The sequence below is a fragment of the Aspergillus tanneri genome, assembly GCF_003426965.1.
Source record: "Aspergillus tanneri strain NIH1004 chromosome Unknown AapTan_1_pilon_pilon_pilon, whole genome shotgun sequence".
Lineage (NCBI taxonomy): Eukaryota > Fungi > Ascomycota > Eurotiomycetes > Eurotiales > Aspergillaceae > Aspergillus > Aspergillus tanneri.
In genome coordinates, this window is record NW_022984628.1 from 4,658,816 (window position 1) to 4,672,601 (window position 13,786).

At 41.7% G+C, this 13,786-nt stretch overlaps 3 protein-coding genes across 3 annotated transcripts; 2 read left to right on the top strand and 1 right to left on the bottom strand.

Moving 5' to 3' along the window:
* Window positions 1–1,155: 1,155 nt before the first annotated feature.
* Window positions 1,156–1,764, top strand: ATNIH1004_003513 (uncharacterized protein; the record flags this gene model as incomplete). Its single annotated transcript, XM_033568190.1, has 2 exons — window positions 1,156–1,441; window positions 1,502–1,764. The coding sequence occupies 2 exons, from the start codon at window positions 1,156–1,158 to the stop codon at window positions 1,762–1,764; spliced, it is 549 nt and encodes a 182-aa protein (XP_033430185.1).
* Window positions 1,765–6,870: 5,106 nt separating this feature from the next.
* Window positions 6,871–7,837, top strand: ATNIH1004_003514 (uncharacterized protein; the record flags this gene model as incomplete). Its single annotated transcript, XM_033568191.1, has 2 exons — window positions 6,871–6,918; window positions 6,989–7,837. The coding sequence occupies 2 exons, from the start codon at window positions 6,871–6,873 to the stop codon at window positions 7,835–7,837; spliced, it is 897 nt and encodes a 298-aa protein (XP_033430186.1).
* A 1,853-nt stretch (window positions 7,838–9,690) lies between these two features.
* Window positions 9,691–11,142, bottom strand: ATNIH1004_003515 (uncharacterized protein; the record flags this gene model as incomplete). The annotated part of the gene is made up of 3 exons (XM_033568192.1): window positions 9,691–10,584; window positions 10,662–11,038; window positions 11,091–11,142. The coding sequence occupies 3 exons, from the start codon at window positions 11,140–11,142 to the stop codon at window positions 9,691–9,693; spliced, it is 1,323 nt and encodes a 440-aa protein (XP_033430187.1).
* Window positions 11,143–13,786: the final 2,644 nt, after the last annotated feature.

Sequence of the window (13,786 nt, forward strand, 5' to 3'; positions counted from 1 at the left end):
TTGATCACTGATGATTTGGTCGATGATGATAGCTGGTCACAATAGCTGAATACTTTAGCACTCCTAATTTGCATGTAGGGCCCGCGGATGACAATACCCTTCTCACTCACTTCGTTCGTTTCAGGGCAAGCGAAACCTTTTTTTTGCGTATGCCCTTGCAGGGACGTTTACTATTATCACTTCCGCTCACTAGGTTCATTTCAGGGCATTCAAAATATCCATAAATAATAAAAATATAGCTATGCTAAAGAGTATTACTAGGTTTTCATTTTGGTTTGTATTATATGACTTTTCTTATAATGTATGTTTGCGACGATATATAATATATCCTAAGGAGTAGAACTAAGGTTAGATGCAGTTCAACTCGTATTTTGCCTTATAATTTATTATAAATATAATAAGCACTTGTGTTCACATTTTGTAGCGAAGCAAGTTTTGATTAACTTGTATAAATTTGTAGCACGATCTGCTGACAAAAAAAAAAAAAAAGAATACGATTATACGAGACACTCCTCATCAGCTCGTGAAACAGCTACCAGCACAATAGTGTAGGATATGCAATATACCAACAACCTACATATCTACTTTATCTACTTTATCTAATATATTGCTAAAATTCAATACGCAGAACTCCAAGTTGATTAGATTGTAAAAATCAGTAATATTTGTCGCCTTTAGACCAAACAGTTCTTTTAAATATTGTCTAATACCAAACTATGGATGAATCAAACAAGTGCGTAATTTAATTCAAGGAGAAAAAGAAAGCAAAAGACAATACTGAATTGTTTACTAAGATCCTACATCTGATGTGTGTAGCCAACACCATTAATGGCTGTCATGCTTTCAAGCAATGAACCTTTCGGGTAGTTCGGACGGAAGGTGGATTTCCAACGGACGATCCCTCGTGAAATGGTTACTGTTAAGGCATCCATTGGTCAAGGATAAAGGCCCGATCATTCCTAGTCTCCCTACCATGTTGCTTAGGTCCTCTGGCTGAAGACTCTGACACATCCAGCGTCGGGCCAGGACAGACTTGGTGACCCTCTAATTAAATCAGCAGGGGCGATCTTTATTTAAAGCATTGCTTTCCCCCTTCCTGATTATATGCAAAGGTAGTTATCTCTCACTTCTGCTAGATTCCTATCCGCAGAAAATATGAAACTCCTCCCAGTCTATTTGGTGGCCACCCTGGCCCTCCTTGTCTCCGCCGACAACGAGTCAACTGGCTGCTACAGCAACCCCGGCAGTATTGAAAAGGCCAATTCATACACATATCAGAGCCCGGGACATTGTTCCAAAACATGTCAGGAAAAAGGAGCACAAGTGGCAGCCCTGCATAAGGGCGCAGAATGCTGGTGTGGTGATTCCGTGCCAGCCAAGAAGTACCTCGCCTCGGACGATGAGTGCAATACTGACTGTTTGGGGTGGCCTCTTGACAAATGTAAGTTTGCCCTTGGGGTGCTTAAGGTAACGAGAGGTACTAATAGACGATATCTTCCAGGTGGTGGTGAACGCGCGTGGTCTGTCTTGAAACTCGCCGACGTAGTGGCACACGAAAGCTCCAACGCTAATTCGACTTCAACTTCGACCACGGTTGCTCGCTCTATTTCTGCCAAAACTTCGTCATCGGGTGGCTCAAGTGCTACGCCATCTGCGTCTACTGCAGAATCGGGATCAGCTTCGCAAAGTGCCATATCTAATGCGGCCTCTAGTACTTCGACCTCGGGTGCGAATCGTCGGCTCAAACTTCCATTCTTCCTCTAATTAAGGGGAGTGTGCCTTTGTGAGGTTCCCACTGTTGTTGTTTCACAGTACATTTTTATACTATAAGTAAACACAAGATTGGATTCGATATACTGGTCAAAGCAGTGTAGGAAACCCACTGGTCAATGTTGAGAATGGTGAGGAGCTAGGGAATTTACAACTCTACGTACGTTTTTAAGTGCACTTCATCCTACCTGCTAAGGAAGCACATTAAATGAGCTCTGAAGGCCCAATAACGCGCTCTGGGGTTATTTTGCTTAGAATATTTCCTCTGTGCTCGACCCGTACAGTCAGTCTTCAGCGATTTACTTGTCAGGATTGCAGTACGGGAGAAGCTGTGTCCCATGACTGCTTTCATCTGAGTTCGTAAGTTGTGGGTGGCAAGAGGGGAAGATTGAGCTTTAGGTTTCCCAACGAAGCACAGCGATAACCGTACCTATGCCTTTCTTCATAACTTTTAAGTCCTTTAGGGCAACGTCCAATAGCTCATTGAGCGGTACATATGGCAATGATAAATATTAACATTTAACTTAATCGGACACCGAGTGTCAAGCATTTTCAGGCACACAGCCCCTCCGCCAGTATTACCACCAACCACCATGAAGAAATATGAAATTAAGAGATAATAATAAAACTAGAGCTATTTAATTGGATATTTTAACTGGTTATGGCTAATTTGGCCACAGTTACTACATTTTTGGGGCCTTTGTTGTCTCTGGGATATCTCCTTCTCCTTCTGCTGCTCCTCAATTTGCTGTTAGGCTTTAAAGCCAGTAAGACTACCCCCATTTTGAATAAACTTTTTATATAGCTTTTTCTTCTTTGGCTTTTCCTGTTTCTCCTGCTTCTCCTGTGCTGCATAGAACTAATATAGTTAATATTTAACTAAAATGCCTTCCTGCATATTCTTCTTGTTATGCGTGGGGGTTGGTAACGAGCTGAATGGGGCGCTACGGTGCGAAATGGAGTGTCTATATGGGAGAGAAGATAGGACCACGTATATTGCAGAACTAATCGCTGGCCTTCAAGAGTTCAGGCCCGCGGGTGCGAATATAAACACTTCGCACCTGACTAAGCATCTTAGCTAAGGATCTAGCTATCGCGCTTCCGAGCGCTCCTAACAGATACCCGAAGGTGCCTTAGGCATCCTGGTTTTCAACAGATTCCTATTGTCAAGGGCTAAACCTCTATAACCTAATAACTAGGGTGGATACAAAAGGAATCGTCGAAGAGGAAAGAGAAGAGGAAACAGCGATGAGACGATTGCGAAGTAAGGGGGGGGAAGTCACATGATAGAGTGTACTAATCAATATACTAATCATGTGGCAGGCGAGGAGAAAGGAAACACGAGGGCTGAGGGCCCGAGTAGGCTGAGGGGCTCTAGCCCCTTACATATATACCTTGTTTTTTACAGTATTCCAGCTTTATATGCATAGCTTTAAAAATAGTTTTTTAGCAAGCCTTATTATTTATAATTTTTTACACCAGTTAATTAACAGTGCCTTGCTAATAAAAAGTTTTATTTTATATAAAAAATTTTATAGCTTTTTTTTAAAAGGTATAGTACTTTTTGCTGCTTATTTTTTTTAGCTTTTTAAATATTATTAACTATCTGGCTATTTTCTATGACTCTTTAAACTATTCCTTAGTAAAAAAATCCAGGTAATCCACAGATTTCACATTATTAGAAGTTATAGGCTGGGGGCCTATAATTTTTATAAATAAGGCTTTTACCACAAAAGTACAAAACTAAACTCCCTTGCTAGAAAATTCTTAATATTATCTTCCTTAGCCTCTTATACAGCTTCTTTAGTTAAAGGCTTTTTAGATAGTCTGTTTACTACTATGTTTTTTGTTCCCAGGATATATTGTCAAGGGTTGAACCCATAGAACCAGGCTGGTTTTCCATCGCGGGTATTACTAAGCGAATCAATCCATCGGAGGATGGATTAGTATGGATATGGATGGATTATTTGTCCATCCTTTTCCATTCCTGCCTGGGCCGCCTTACCACTTCTTGCTTAACCCCATTTTCCAGTATCTCCACACATCCACGTTTAGACTTCAATTTTTCCCTCAAGTTTTAATCTCTATTATCTGAATATGGATTCTGAAGCAGATCTGTCACTCCTTGCTCCTTCAGCAATATTAGATTCAAGCTCAGTTTAATCAACACGAAGCTGGACAGCCCTTGCGACATGGCCCATGCTCGTACAGCAGTAAACAATAACGGAATTTAAAGGTAAAACCGATTATTACTGCATTTATTTCCACCTAAATTACTATATAGTAGTCCAATTACTACTAATTTTCGAAGACATCTGAATTCAAAGCATTAGATTAAGGTTACAGAAGATCCGCGTCGGGTACAATCAGCTATACTTGATAAACTTCAGTAACTCTATAATACAGCAGATTCGTCAGGCCATGCAAGAGAAATAAATACTCAAGTCCTCCAAAAGGTCCTTAATCAAGATATTATCGATCGGGCATTGGTTTTATTAATTGTTGTACGAAACCTTTTATTCTGGATTGTTAAATGGCCAGAGTTTCATGCATTTTGTCGGGTGCTTAATCCTGAATTAGAAAATTATCTTATTACAGCTCACTCTACAGTCCCTAAGCTAATTGAATCGTCATGGCAAACATAAAAAGATATTGTACAAAAAAAGCTTTAATTAGCATTATTGGATATTCACCTTTCACTTGATATATGGACCTCTCCGAACCGGATTCTTTTTCTTGGAATTTGCGCTTATTTTGTTGATCAAGCTTAGGAAAAACTCTTAAAAGCCCTCCTTGCCCTTCGTCCAGTGATAAATTATAGTGGTGATAAGCAATTTGCTGTTCTTCTTCCAGTTCTTCAGGACTATGGGATTGTACAAAAGCTTGGCTCGATTATTTGTATAATGCCTCTTTAAATAATATGCTCTGCCGTACAGTGAGCACTTATCTTTGGAAGGAAGAGGAGATTAAATGGGATCCTGTATTTCGACAAATTCGCTGTATTGGCTATATTATTAATTTGGCTGTACAAGCTTTTCTATTTCACAATCTAATTGAAATGGATCAACTTGAGTTATATAACGAACAAGAAGCAAAAGGAGAAATAGGTGATAAGGAGAGGAAACAGTTAGCTTTTTGGATTATAGGGCCGCTGGGCAAGCTTTATAATATTATCTCACATATCCGTGGTTCGGCAAGTCGTACAAAGGAGTTTAAGGATCTAGCAGGAAGAATGATTCCACTTGATAATTGTACAAGATAGAATAGCTGGTATTAGATACTTGTTGTGGCTGATGAAAAGGCTGGATTTATTAATACCTACACAAAAAATCACTTTACCACACTCCAGGCTGACTATCTTTCTCCAAATGACTGGGAACGACTCTGTATAATCAAGTCTTTCCTTCAACCATTCCATCGAGCAACTTTAGAAACACAAGGAAATAATGCAACAATTAATCGCGTTCTCTTTACTATAGATATTCTTATTTAGTATTTTAAAAGTTCCCTTGTAAGTATGCATCTGACTTTTAATAGAATTAATATTTACTAATACTTTCTAATAGTCTGATCATACGTCTGATAAGGAGTTCTCGTCTTGGATTCAAAAGAGGTGGGAGATTTTTAATAAATACTATAGTAAAACAGACAACTTGCCTTTTTATACAGCGGCCCTTATCCTACATCCAAACCGCCGTACAAAGTATATTCGTGCTAATTGGAAAACAAAATAGCAAAAGCCTATGTTAAAAAAAAAGTCAAAAAGCTTTGGATATCTTATTAGGAGAGGGTTCCTCCTCCCACTTCTTCCTTTGTACGAAAGGAAAGCATCTTAATATCAAGATCTTGATGCTTTTGATCGGATTGCTCAAAATTTAGGAAAGTATACTCGACCAGCAAGTGAGGATAAATATAAGGACTATAGTAATGGAGATCCATATAATATTAGTAAAATATCTGCGCTTAAATAGTGGTGTTAAGATCAGCAAAGAAAACGCTGGCCTAGATTATTATCCATGGCAATAGATATTTTATCTATTCCAGCCATAGTGATGAACCAGAGCGAGTTTTTTCGGGAGCACTCGTACAATCTCATGGGAAAGGGCGCAAATTGGGCTGATACTCTTGAAAAAGTAGAATGTTTAAAGCATTGGGAACAAAATGTGCTTCAGAAGAACATGTTTAAAGGAGAAATTAATTTAATACCTTCTTTCTTTAAGTCTGCTTTTATTATTATATATAATAATACGTTTAATAACTTTAATATGGAGAGTAATGCACCGGCTGTAATAATGCCAAGCATTATGGACCTCGGGATGGATAAGGATGGATAAGAATGGATATGGAGTGTCCATACTAATCCATTCCGAGAATGGATTGAAGCGGGTATTATGTAATGGAAAACCAGCCTGCATAGAACCTACAAGATAGGTTATGTACAAGAAGGAATCGTTGAAGAAGGGAAGAAAGGAAGAAAGGAAGAGGAAACAAGCGGTAAACAAACAAGGTGGGGAGTCACGTGACATCGATCGAGGGCCAATGGGCCAAAAGGGTCAGTAGGGACAGTAGGGACAGTAGGGACAGTAGGGACAGTAGGGACAATAGGGACAATAGGGACAATAGGGACAACGGGGACAATAGGGACAATAGGGACAACGGGGACAGTAGGGACATTGGCCCGAGAGGTCAAACGGGCTCTAGCCCTTTACATATATATAGCTAAAAAATTAAATATTTAAATCCATGCAATCTATCTTGCTACTAAAAACCCTAGGAGGTCTGTGGCAGTGTGATTTAACTATATAATAAAAATAGCTATATTTACCTTTAAAGTAAAATACACTCTAAATAGATAAAGCCTAAACTTTTTTAGTATTTTTAACACTGTGTAATATTTCTTTTTTCTAGTATTATAATTAAATTCTGCAGCATTCCAGAGTCCGCTCTTAAATCTTACTGGATGCTGGCATGCTGCTTTGTCCTATTAGGTTTAGTTTATATTAATACTTCTCCCTATTCTCTACCACTATTATCACATACCACAATAATTTCCCCTACTACTTTTACAGTCCCACTTCCAAGACACCACTTCTTCTCACCATGTCGAACGACGACCGAGGATATATCCCAAAATGGGGCGAGTTGCCTGTCGAGCAATACCTAATTGCAGGTTTCCCTTACAGGCTATACTGCTCAGAAAGTTCGCTAAGTTCCGCAGAGATACTGGGACTTCGCAGCGACAGAGTCTCCCGACCAACAGCGCCTCCGGCTCATCCGGCAATTTATCGATCTGGCTGAGATACCCCGCGAATGGGATCCCGTCAATTACGGCGCACCACCGCCACGCATGCCCACGGCGGAGGAGATCGACACGGTCCTCCGTCCCTGGCGGTCGGACGAACTGCGCCAGAAAGCATGGCAAGTACTGGAATCAGGCAACGCCGCACCGATCTTTCTCCGGACGCACTATGACCCGGAGGACGACGAGAAGATGGAGGAATGGGTCGGTGCATCGGAGGAATTTGAGAACCAAGCCTGGTGGGCGTGTCTGAACGATGCAACTCTCTTCAACTTTGGCTCTGACTGGCAGCGCGTATACGACATCATGCCCGAGGTTGCGGGTCCGGTGAGCGGTGCCGGGTATCAGCGATACCTGTCACCAGAAATTGTGGAGATGTCACGAACACAATTTAAGACCTCCCTCAGCAAGACAAAGCAGAATGAGCCCGATCGGTGGAGGGAGGATCCGCATCGCTTTATCGAACTCGAGGCGGCCGACCTCCTCCGCACAGTGGCAGCAGCGTACATTCTCGTTGCGGATCAGGAGTCCTTCGAGACCGGCGGCCAATTGCGTCTGGTTTATGTGGACGGTAAGCAGAATGTTATCCGGGAGACCCGCGTCGAGGCCGATGCGCAGACTATCACGGACGTTATTATGGACTGGGATCAGTTGAATCTACCCCCGGACTTGTGGGAGGAGGGGACCATGGGTGATAGGTACCGCGTTACTGGGGATTTGGGGAGGGAGTTATATCAATTAAGCGAGGCTAATATGGCGGATCCTTGATCTGCACGTCGGAGCAGGGTGGGTGCTGCCGGATGCCATTAAAACGCACAAGGTTAGAGAAAGCTCGAGACTCAAAATGCAGTGTACCTAGAGATACCAGCGTTATGGGCTCGCTACATGTATGGTACAATACACAAGACCAAACAAGGCTAGGAACGAGAAATTAATGGGATTAAGGACAGGTTATATAACTTCCCAAAGTGGCTGAAGTAGCTTAGTGTGAGATATTTTCTCACCAAGGGACACATTGAATGTATCTGAACAGGCCGTAAAAAAGAAAATGCTACGAAATTATTTGCCTGTATTAGTTTTGTTATAAGTTACAGTGAGGTAGTTTAACAACGTAGGGCCACTGGAAGAACTGTAACAAAATAAATATTTGTACCGTATTTAGTGGTTAACCAACTGTTTTTATCCCCATCTCCCAGTCGATAGGAGTCCTGTCTTGGTTCTAGCTATGTGGACGACCCATAGAGTCTTGGCCACTGGGATTTATTTAATGGCTCCCAGAATGCCCAAAATCCTGGGATTTTCTTATTCGGGATTAGCATGATACTAGGATGCCCTTATTCCTGGGAATATCTGACCTGGAAAACACTGGCTCCTGGGTGTCTCCGTCGTTGGATACCCATGGAACTAGGATTGTGTGGTTCCTGGGAATCCATAATTCTGGATCGTCTGCCACCTGAGAACTCTTGATTCCTGCGAATATCCGACCTAGAAAACACTAGTTCCTAAGTGTCTCCGTCGTGGGATATCCATGATACTAGGCTTGTTTTGTTCCTGAGAATTCATAATTCTTGGTCGTCTGCCACCCCCCCTCCTTTATGTCCTTCCATCATTTCACAGCGTTATGTATTCTCTATTTTGATTTATTCTTGAATGCCCAAATACTCGGCCACGCAATTATTTTCCTTAGATTAAGTGAAGCATTCCTTTTACTTATCGGCGATCAACATGGCAAAAGATGCGCAATCAGTCTCTCGACACGGCCAGTCAGGTGATCACTGAGATTCAAGAGGACCTCAAACAAGCAAAAGTCCATCTAGTATATCTAGGCACTGTCACTGCTGATGTCAGGCTGCTAGATAGTCAACTATAGCTACATGATAATTGACAGCTGGACTGTAACCATATAACGAATGGTGTCCAAGTGAAAGCCACAATGTCTGAAGATAACTTTGAGTTGTCAATTTGTTCGTCACCCTGTGTAGTGGCAAACTATTCGTCAATATTGAAAATACCTTAAATACCACTCTTATGCCTCTCCTAGAGACTATGGGTTTGTAGGTGGCTGAGTGATAATTTTTGAATCAATACTATATCTAACTAATCGTATCTTTCTCCTCGCAGTTCTGCCATTTACTTTCAATAATCCTGAGATGCCTTTCACTGTGAGGTTAGAAGAGAGCCAGAAAGGGCTTTGGCCGTGAACTGATGCCCTGTACTGAGTAAAAAGGGGGTTGTTGATCATTCCCATCTGTTGTCACCGAAATGGAAATTGAATGCTTAGAATATATGTGAAATGATTAAAGCCCTGACCAAAGCAAATGCACAGGAAGGCAAGTCGGGGTTGTATATTCACCATATAGGTTAAACTCCCAATAGTTACCTACGTATCACACCTGAGTCGAACTCGAGCAACCAATGATTCGGACAGTCGCCATTCCTTTCGGCATTCGTTGGCCTATGTACTCATTGTCTTCAATCGCTGCATCTTTTATAAAGTCATTCACCTTCCATACTCCAAAACAAAATTAGATTTTCTATTTATCTATAGAGCTAGATTACAAGATCTATACCGTGGATATAACCTGCTTGGACTCTATATCCTAGAACTTGTCCCGCTAGCCTCAAAGGCCCAAAAGTTTCATAACCCTCTCATAGAATGCATCTGCCCCAGGACTCTCCATAGCTTGGATAATCCTGTTCCCGCGAACTGCACTCAGCCATCCCAGAGTATCATCATCAACCTCTGTTTCATTCACACCATTCGCCCTTTTCTCACCACGTCTATCAACCACATCCATTCCGTATGTCCATTGCCCCTCCGTTTCGACTCTTATGTCCCGTGGACTACTTAAGTTCCATGCCGTGTTATTCTCAGTCAACGCATACCACATAGGCAGCGGATCATGTAGGACAACACAAGGATCCGATGTATTTTTCTTATAAAGCCCAGTGAGATACGTATTAACCAAAGTCACAAGTGGACTACCAGCATCGAGCTTTGGCTTGATCGATTTGGAAAAGCGATCATAATCCACACAGTTAGTAAGCGTGATATCCAAAGGGAACAGCTTTACGGTGAGTTGTTTTGATAGTTTCTCGGGATACGGCCCAAGAGGGATCTTGCAATAGTTCGCTGGAGGCATGGTAGATGCTGGGTCGCGAGATGATAGGGCAAATGACCTTGCGCATGCAACTGGGTCGTAAAATGTGTTGAATTCAGCCACTGGAGACATATTCCCGGGACTGTCAATGGCTCCGCCCATTACAAGAAGTTCTTTCATTCGAAGGAGTGCTTCAGGGTCTTCTGCTGCAGCCAGCGCAATGTTCGTCATGGGACCAAGGGCAAAAACCGTGATCGTGTTCGGCGGGTTTTCTTTCAGAACACGTATTATCTCTTTGTGAGCTGGAAGTCTTGAGGCGTTAAAATAGTTGAAATATTCAGGTCTCTCCTTCGGGCTGGGCACGTCATCTTCGAAAAGCGATTTCCAAGAGTCGTCTGGTGCAAGATCAGGATGCTGCGTTGGTGTTAGGCTCTCTCCGTTTTAAAAGTCCCATTGAAAGGCCAAGGAATCATAAATGAGCTCTATCATACCAATTTGTAGAAGTTCTGTAGCCCATCGGGTCCATCTTGCAGCATGTAAGTCAGATTCGATTTCTTCCAGCACAGAAGGTATTTGGGGATGCTAAACTCACGGAATCCATCTTTTTCTATTACCACAGGTTTTCCCAGAGCATGTCCTGAGCCAAGACTAACAAGAGGTTTGAAGGATCGAAAGGCTTCAAAGCCGAGAGGCAGACCCTGTTTCTTGCGCCAGTCCATTTCCAGGGACAGGATATGAAACATTGAGATAATATTTTTCAATCCCTTTTCCACATTTACATTGCCCCAAACTGCAGTAAGTAACACAACCTCCATCACTGCCGGCAGGGCAGCCATTGCTAGTAGCATAGCTGTCATGTCATCTCCGCCTATTTGCATATGAGCTATGAACAATCAAGCGTATTACCTTAGGGAACTCACCGACATCCGTGTCAATGATGACTCGAGTCGCGGCCTGGACAGTAGCATTCATTTTAGTAATATATGTACTACGATTAGAGTCGGTTTTCTGTCCTCATAATCGGGGAAAAAAACAATTTACAAGGGAATCAGGCACTCCTAAATATATCCCGATTCTCAATGTAAATTGAAGCGTTCTACCGTACATTTACCGAGCCGTTTCTTAAGAGGAGTAGAGACTGTATCATTCTATGCCTGTTTAGGGAGGCATAGGCTACATAACCACAAAGAAGGTGCTGACCACCAGCATTATGACTACCTATCGTCCAGAACCAATGGTGGTCCTGGGTGCACTGGGCAGTACCACTCGAGTCATACAGATGGAATGGTCTGACTAAATGTTGGAAAATTTCTCCGCCGTCTGGGGGTGGAATACGGGGTATGGGGTACAGACCAATTTCCCTTTTGGGATTCGGCGAAGCTAAATCACTTCAAGGACCAAAAACGGGAAACGGAGGCTACAACAAGCTCATTCGGTTTAGCGGCTATGCCGATCGACCCTTTTTGCCCTGAAACGAACGAGGTGAGAGATGAACAGAGCTCCGGCCCGGAGTCAGGTCACCTGTGTCCTGCCCACGAGCCCTAGCCGCAAAAATCTGCCGTGTTCTCACCTTGATTTCTCGCGCCAAGCCTCGACTCTCGTTGGCGTTCAGTCACATGTTTCAATGTCATGTGACTTAGGTCTCTTTTTCAAAGTCTGCCTTGAACGATTATAGTCAAATCCATACATTCTTTGTATGGATTATACATATAAAACCAATCATTTTAGGATGCATCTTCTTAATATTATAGGTATATTCTTAACAGGAAAGACATTTTATACTGGTTTTAGTTTTATGTGTAATAAAAATGAAGGGATATATTCCTTTATTTATCCTGTTTACTGTCCTGCTGTCAAGGATAGGCTGGGAATCGGTCATGTTCGGGTCCTGAATCTTTATCGATAAGCCGGGTACACGGTAACCCAAAGCTGGAGCAGTGACTACAATGGGTCTCCCGGCCGATTCCGAATGTCTATCCGACCTGCAATCTGAGCAGAGGGATAACCCGATGTTCTTGCACTCTCACGTGCCTGCGCCTAAACAGATTTACCGCCTTGCAACAGAGCATTGCCCATCAGGGCTATGCCGAGCGAAGCTTGTATTTTTATCTTAATTACTCATTTTTGTGTTAGTAACTAATCCCTTTTGCCGACTCTATCCTCGGTCCTTTCAAGCTCCTGGACTATCTACGCCAAGAAGGTAGATACAGTACAGACCGTAATCAGCCCAGATATTATTGCATCATACAGCCACTACTGATCGAGGCTCGGTGAAATAGAAGAAGAGAGGCTCACGATCGGAATCGGCTTAATTGAAAGTTAACCCTGCGTTCATCATTCCGCATATACCTTTAACTTTCGGATGAGCAGAAAAACAAAATTAACTCTACCTCTGAAATAGAACAGCTCACTCAATATAATACTCCATATGGACAATAGATATCTCTAGTCCCCCACTTTGATGCTTTCAAATGTATCCTGTCTCGTCGGAATGTTAGAAGCCGGCCAGAAACCATGTCACTTTGCGTCCCTCGCTAAACCGTTATAGTACCGTACTCTAACCGGAATTAGGGGTTTGAAATCACGGTAAATCTTGTATAACTATTTCATACACTGTGGAAATACCAGGGATTTTAAATTCCATAGTATACAAGGTATGTATGAAAATACCGGTAAGATAAAGAGCCTGAGCTTAAGTTCTTCATTTCGTGGATTTCTTCATTTTCAGGAAAGAGAACACATACCTCCAAGATAGAATATGATATTTTTATAGTAATTATATACATACTCTACGAAAGTAATATTTAAACATAAATATTTCTTACTAACATATAGTACACTTGCTAACGTAACCGGTAATCGAGCATTCTATATAGGCGAGCCTTTGTTCGGAGCGCTCGGAAGCGCGATAGCCAAATCCTTAGCTAAGATGTTTAGTCGGGTGCAAAGTGTTTATATTCGCATCCTCCGGCCTGAACTCTTGAAGGCCAGCGATTAGTTTTGCAATATACGTGGTCTTCCCTCCCATATAGCTACTCCCTTTCGCACCATAGCGCACCATTCAGTTCGTTACCGACCCCACATATAATAGCCTTCCTGCTCTGCATCCATATAAAATGGCCAGTTTTAAACCTTAGATATCTCAGCAATGACAAACCTAGAAAAGCTGTAGTTTTGTTATTAGTATTATATTATATTACAAATCAATATATTATGTATTGGGCCTCTCAATTTCTATAATTCTTCTAATATAGCAAATACCGTCGTATTTTTGTGTATTTTATTAATTACTACTAGGATACAAGGTCCTAAATCTTATGTAAAAAATCTATTACATTTATGATACCTTAGAAAGGAGTATATATTATGACCATAAAAGAATTAAACAATAAAACCCCTATTGCTGTTGAGATATTCAGGTTATAAAAAAGACTTTTATATGAGACGTCGCTCGTCTACATGGAACGCAGCGGACGCTCGCTTACTGGTTACGTTCTATATCTACTATTTACTAGTTAATACCTATGCTTACCTTACCATATGTGCTATTACTAATATGTATACAATCAGGGTTTGCTGTTATATAATAGATACACCGTATCAACAATAATTTCGA